Source organism: Mesocricetus auratus, unplaced genomic scaffold (genome assembly GCF_017639785.1).
Source record: "Mesocricetus auratus isolate SY011 unplaced genomic scaffold, BCM_Maur_2.0 Super-Scaffold_100006, whole genome shotgun sequence".
NCBI classification, from domain to species: domain Eukaryota; kingdom Metazoa; phylum Chordata; class Mammalia; order Rodentia; family Cricetidae; genus Mesocricetus; species Mesocricetus auratus.
In genome coordinates, this window is record NW_024429190.1 from 64,601,490 (window position 1) to 64,608,721 (window position 7,232).

A 7,232-nucleotide genomic window follows, 5' to 3' on the forward strand; every position below is an offset into this window, starting at 1 on the left:
AATTAACATAGTATCTTTCAAACGTAAGAGAAGAATTTAGGAAACACTTTATGATTTATCTTTTTGTATATGTGTGTGTCTGTGTGAGTATATGATAAATTTATTCAAGTGCCCACAGGGACCATAAAAGGGCAGCAGGCCCTTGAAGCTGAAGATACAGGCAAATTTGAGGCATTGTACCTAGAGGGTGTTACTAACAGAACTCTGGCACTCCACATGAACAGAAAAGAGTCTTAATATTTTGGCCTTGTTTTCACATACCACATTTTAATTTTAAGTAAAGAAGGTGGCATATGCAAGAGAAAATAATTTCTTCAATGTTAAATAAATATTAGAATTGTAAAATATACCATCATTTAATCTACATTAACCAAGATTTGATTAATGAGCTAGTGATTTATTAAAATATATGAAAATAACAGTAAAATGAGAAAAGAATCACTTTCAAAAAGTCTTCTTGAATCTCTGTGCAACTATATATCTCAGCAGAATGTCCTGTAACAGAACTGTTCTGCTTCTAGTTGGTTAATAGTATGAGATTTACAGGGTTTGTGAGTTTGGAAGCTAATATCATATTACATTAGTACACCTATAAAAGACAACTCTCACTTTGTATTTCATGGATGTAAGTATAGATTTAAGTACTTGTGAAATTTTGGTCACTGAGCTGCAGATAAGAAACATAACTTACCCAAAGTTTCACTGTAAAATTGATCCCATTTCTTCTCATTTAGTGACTGGAACCAAAAGTCAAAATAAAGCATACATATCATATTTCTTACCCTCTCCATGAATGTCATTTGACCTCCTAATCCTGACAAAATTATAGGTACATAAGAGGGAGGGACTATAAATCCTCCACTGTTCTTTTCTACTTTGAAGCCAGGAGTAAAGCGAAGAGTGTAAAGAAAAGGGATTTGGAGCAGTTCAGCTATCAGCTCCCCACAGGGAGCAATGGCATCCGAGACAAGGACATCAAACTTGGATTTCTGTAGTTTTGTCATCAGCTGTTTGTTTGAAACTGTTTCTTTACAAAGGCTTAGGTAACTAATAGAATACTCCTCAAACAAATTGTCTAGTAAAGGCCAGTATGATAAACATGTATCTCTTGGTAACTCATAAATCCATATATTCACAACCTTTAGGAAAACTAAATCTAGATCATCTTTACGGAGAGATGTAGGAAAACTCTCAAACTTCAGGTCAGGTGACTTTTCGGGATCAAGAAAGATGGAGGCTGAAGGTCTCAGTACAGTCACTTCATGACCCCTCTCTGTAAGTTCATCCAGTATTATGTTTAGATTCAGCCAGTGACTGTATTCCGTTGGCCATACCAACACCTTCCCACAATTCCCAGATCTGAAGTAGCAAGTCATCTGCAATAGGAGCAGCAGAAGAGACATCCACTGTGCAGGCATCCTGGAAAATCAAAGTCCTCTGTTCATAATATGTTCCCTTCTGTGATTGCTTATCTTTATATTGAACAAGGAAAAAGGCCATGAGTTAAAATATAACCTGATTTGGTCAAAGCAAATATACTAAATGACCACATTGAACTTATGAGATAAAAGGAAATAGTAAATTAATTATTAATTATTTCATATTTGCATTCAGGTGCATAATGTCACATGTTTTGTAATGAACCAAACTTAGGAGTCAATGACCTGTTTGCACAACTCTTCTCTTTCTAAGATATTTGAATAATAAAAAGAATAATGGTTAGCTAGAGGTTAGTCTGCAATTTCTTCTCAACACAGAAACTAACATGTAGTAATTTCACAGCTTATAAGTATTTTATAGTTATTATTTTCAAGATTCTTTTTGCAAGAACATTGATTAACATATTTACTTTCTAAAACAGCTTGACAGTGTGCCTCACTTACTTGACTGACAGAAGCCACGGGAAGCAGATATACAAAGAGCCTGCTCCTACACATCTCCCTAGGGAAACAGTTGAACAAACTGACCTGAATGATACCATCAGCTAAGGCAGTCTGTTGGTTCAACTAATCTGTCCACTGGTCTGTCATAAAACAGAGAAATAGCTGAATATCTTGTTATGGTAATCTTAGTCCCAAAGGCTCAGGGAAGTAGGTGAGTATATGCATCTATGTATCCTCCTCTCATGGAAACACCATGGCCACCATTTTTGAGGTCACCAATCTCTGTAAGATTGCTCATGAAGGACAGGCAATTTTTCTATATCTTCTTGTGTGCCCTGAAGTTCGGCCAAATCTATACATTGTCAAAACATTTTAAGAGGCATTTCCCAATAAATTATTTTATTTTAAAAGCCAGTTTATCATCACCTTGACCATTCCTTCACCAAAACCAAATTGTAGTATTATAGATGTATTTTCTCATGATTTGAAGAAGTAATATCCATCAGTGCTACTAAGGTCTATAGGGTTTTATATGATGGGAACATGTTGCATGGACACCCCACATCATGAATAACAGACACGTTAATTCTTCCTGGAAATTCCCTTTTAGACATACCCAAATATTTCATTCAGTTGTGCTTTTACAAAGTAGCATAGCAATGAGAAAACCCTCAATTCACAAAACTGAATAATAAAAATGAAGAAACACTAGATACTCAAACAAGAAGTAGAATTAGTGAAAGGACATTGTGATTTATTTAATTATAATTAATATGATTGTAGGTTAAGTATAAATAAGATATTAATTGGTCTAAGTAATAAAAACCTAGAGTTAAATGTAGAGGAAAATGCTGAGAGATCAGAAAGAAGGAGTAAACCACTGCCACACCTTACCTCCTTAGTGTCTCAGCAGACAAGCAAGTGAGTTCCTGTTTCTTCCTGCTTATACCCTCTTTCTGACCAGCCACCTCATTTCCTGTTGATCTCTACAGACCTACAGACCTTTATTGTTATCTAGTGACATGCTCCATTCTCTGACTATAAAGATGGGCTTATTTATACAAGCAAGGTATCACTACATATCTCCCTTTTGCTAAAATTTTTAATAAAGTTTATAACTAACATAAGAAATATATACATTAAATACAACAAGTGTATATAATATATACAGGCAGTAAGTACATTAACAATGTCTCATCCATTATCATTAGGCATTTCTGAGAAAATACTCCATAATCTAGTCTTACTTTCTATTCTAATTTGCAATATCAAATTATCCTTTAATGTCTTTCAAGCCTATTACACTTAGCACATCTTCTGTAAGTTTCTTACAGACACATCTTCTGAGTCTGGTAAACAAGGAAAACTATAACTATACTATCTAGTCTTAAACTCCCTCAAAGACCCGAGAAGGAGATAATATTGACTGAGTAAACAGGAAGTGTGTGCAAGTAACTCCTAAAAAATATGAGAAATGTCAGAAACAGCTGGATATCTGGACAGTCACCCAAGATTGCTCTGCAACATGGGGCATCCAATGTCAGCACATAGGCCTAGCATATCTGACAGGCGTTTCTGTGAACACGGATAATCTGACAGACTAGACCTTCATGTCTTGCCAAGTCACTCTTTTTGATATCCTGTGTGTCTAATTTGGACAGCATACTGTCAGTAGTTGAGATAAGACCACTTTCTCACCCTATGGCTTACTTTTGTCACAAACAAAGTAAACTCCAAGTGGAGTTTATTCCATGCCAATCATCTTCTCTGACATAGATTGGTGTTGCCAGGAGCAGACATGCAGACATGCCTCACTGTCGTAAAAAAATCCTATGTTATTAACACATGTTAAATGTCATATTTTGTAGATCTCTAAAGTGTTTAGACATGTTTTGTCTTTCTACATTATCTGTGTGACCTTGTAAGCACACCCAATGTGACTACAAGTTTGATTGTAACAGTTGACTAGTTACTAAACTACATTTCCTTATTATCTCAATAGTTGATAATAATAACTTTCAAGGACTAGAGATTTGTATAATATTGAAAAATAAACTATCTAGGTACAATACCTCGAACAATATTAGAATTGTATGTCCACTATGTTACATATAAAACTTGAAACTCACAAAGACAGGATAGATGATAGAGTATTATCTTTAAATTTTACTAAATGCTAAAGAAGTAAATATCATAACTATAACTCTTGCTTGTAAACTTTGATATATAATTTTACTATGATAAAATTAAAATCTTCCATTAATTGAAACAGAAAAGAGGAGACAGTGGGGAGGTCCTTCTTTATGGTATGAATATATGTTTCTCTTACTGGTTGATTAATAAAACACTGATTGTCCAGTAGCCTTGCAAAAAGATAGGTGGGGCTACCAAACAAGGAGAATTCTGGGCAGAGGGAAGCAAAGAATACTGCCAGAGAGATGCCATGTAAGCCACTGAAGGATTAACAGTTCTGAGCATTATTGGTAATCCAAGACTACACAGAAATACTTAGATTAGTAGAAGTGGGTTAATAATTAAGAGGGAAGTAGCCAGTAAGATGTCTGAGCCATAGGCCAAACAGTTTATAATTAATATGAGCGTCAGTGAGTTTATTTATGACTGAAGGTTGGAGGGACCAGAAAGGACAGAAACTCTTTGACTTAACAGGTCAAATTCCTTAATTAAAATATAAAGACTATTTAGCTCAAACAAACATATGAACATGAGGCTCTTCACTGAGTCTCAAACTGCTGCCTCTCCTTAGTGTGGCTGGAGAACAAATGCCTCTCTGAGACCTTGCTTCTGTCTTATGTACTTTCCTAATGCTGGGATTAAAGGTGCTAGCTATAATTCTCTTTTGGACTGATTTACTCTTGTGTAGACCTAGGTGGTCTTGGACTCACAGATATCTGTCTAACTTTTATTCCTGGGTTGTAGGATTAAAGGTGCATGCTACCACCTCCTAGCTTCTGACTTGTGCATCACCACTGCCTGATCTCTATAGCTTGAAACTGACATTGCTTTTATGACTCCTCTGTGAAGCTTTAGTAAATAATAAATAGCATATCACTAGTATTCTCCTTTTTGTGTAATACAAAAAGAAGGCAACAACCAACTAGAAAAGCTTCTCTAGTGATGCTGAAGGGAGGCTACAATCTGAGACTAGATGAGAGCTAATGGAGACTGTATCAGCCCATTCATCCTGAGGTAGATGTAAGAAGCTAGTGGTCATTTGATTTACTTTTTTGATTTTCATCTTGAACTGCAATAGTGGTCTCTGGATCATTGATTTTTCCTGTTACAATTTTCTTTAACATATCTTCAATGCCTGATATTCTCTCTGTCATTTTTTGTTTTGCAGGTCATGTTTTGAAAACCTTTACTCTACAAAATTCAAAAATTTAAAAGAAATGGACAATTTTCTGGATATGTGTCACTTACAAAAATTAAATCAAGAACAGATAAGAAAATTAAATAGACCTATAACACCTAAAGCAATAGAAGCAATCATCAAAAGTCTACCAACCAAAAAAAGCCCAGGGGCCCATGACCTCAGTGCAAAATTCTACCAGAAGTTCAAAGAAGAGCTTATGACAATTCTTCTCAAAGTACTCATGTAATAGTAGCAGAAGGGTCTTTGCCAAACTCTTTTTATGAGGCTTCAGTAACATTAATACACAAGCCACACAGAGACACAACTAAGAAAGAGAACCTCAGACCAATATCCCTCATGAACACTGAAGCAAAAATACTCAATACAATACTGGAAAATCAGATACAAGAACACACCAGAAAAATCATCCACCATGATAAAGTAGTTTTCATCCCATGGATGCAGGGATGGTTCAACATACAAAAATCCATCAATGTAATCCACCATAAAACAGAGAAACAAAAATTATATGATCATCTCACTAGATACTGAAAAAGCCTTTGAAAAATATCTATCACCCCTTCATGACAAAGGTCTTGGAGAGAGCTGGGATAACAGGAACATACCTAAACATAATAAAAGCTATATACAGCAAACCAACAGCCAATATCAAGCTGAATGGAGAGAAACTCAATGCAATTCCTCTAAAATCTCTCCATACCTCTTCATTATTATACTTGAAATTCTAGCTAGAGCAATAAGACAATAAAAGGAGATCAATGAGATAAACATCGGAAAGCAAGAGGAAAAAATTCACTATTTGAATATGATATGATAGTTCCTTGTAAATTTTGGAGATCAGCCATCTGTCAGATGTGTGGTTAGTCAATATATTTCCCATTTTGTGGGCTGTCTTCCTGCCTTGTTTTCTGTGTCCTTTGCCTTACAAAATCTTCTGTTTCAGGGGTCCCATTTATTAGCTGTCGATCTCAGTATCTGTGCTACTGGTGTTATGTTCAGGAAGCAGTCTCCTATACCAATTCTTTCAAGGGTACCTCCCACTTTCTCTTCTGAGAGTTTCTGTGTGGTGAAATTTATTTTGAGGTCTTTGATCCATTTGGATTTAAGTTTTGTGCATGGCAATTGACATGATCTATTTTTAGTCTTCTACATGCCAGCATCCAGTTATACACAGCACCATTTTTTGAAGATGATGTCTTTTTCCCAATGTGTAATTTTATCTCCACTGTCAAAAAGGATGTGTTAGTAGGTGTGTGTGTTAGTATCAGGGTTTTCAATTTGATTCCATTGGTCTACATGTCTATTTTTGTGCTAATATCAAACTATTTTCAGGACTACAGCTCTATAATAAATCATGAAGTCAGGGATGGTGATTCCCCTGAAGTTCCTTCATTGTACAAGGCTGTTTTGGCTAGTCTGGCTCTTTTGTTTTTTCCACATAAAGCTGAGTATCTGAGTATTGTTCTTTCAAGGTCTGTGAAGAATTGTGGCTGTATGTTGATGGGGATTGCATTGAATCTGTAGATTGCTTTTGGCAAGATTGCCACTTTTACTATGCTAATCCAACCAATCCAAGAGCATGGGAGATCTTTCCAATTTCTAGTATCCTCTTTAATTTCTTTCTTTAAAGACTCAAATTCTTGCTGGACATGTGTTTCATTTGTTTGGTTAGTGTTATCCCCAAATATCTTATGTTGTTTGGGGCTAGTGTAAACAGTGATGTTTCTCTGATATCTTTCTCAGCCTATTTATTGTCTGTATATAATAGGTCTAATGACTTTCTTGAGTTAACTTTTATCCTGCCACTTTGCTGAAGGTGTTCAACAGCTACAGGAGTTGCCTTGTATAGTTTTTCCAGTCACTTATGTAAACTATCATCTGCAAATAGTGAAAGTTTGATTTCTTCTTTTCCAATTTGAATCTTCTTGATCTCCTTTTCTTGTCTAATTCTCTAG

The 7,232-nt window shown here is 35.5% G+C and overlaps 1 protein-coding gene across 1 annotated transcript in view; it reads right to left on the reverse strand.

Moving 5' to 3' along the window:
- Positions 1-1,418, reverse strand: part of LOC101843125 (UDP-glucuronosyltransferase 2B17-like) — a 28,142-nt gene extending 26,724 nt beyond the window's left edge. Inside the window, exon 1 of the mRNA XM_040747305.1 lies at positions 692-1,418. Coding sequence (XP_040603239.1) covers positions 692-1,418 — 727 coding nt within the window. The remainder of the gene's footprint in view (positions 1-691) is intronic.
- Positions 1,419-7,232: the final 5,814 nt, after the last annotated feature.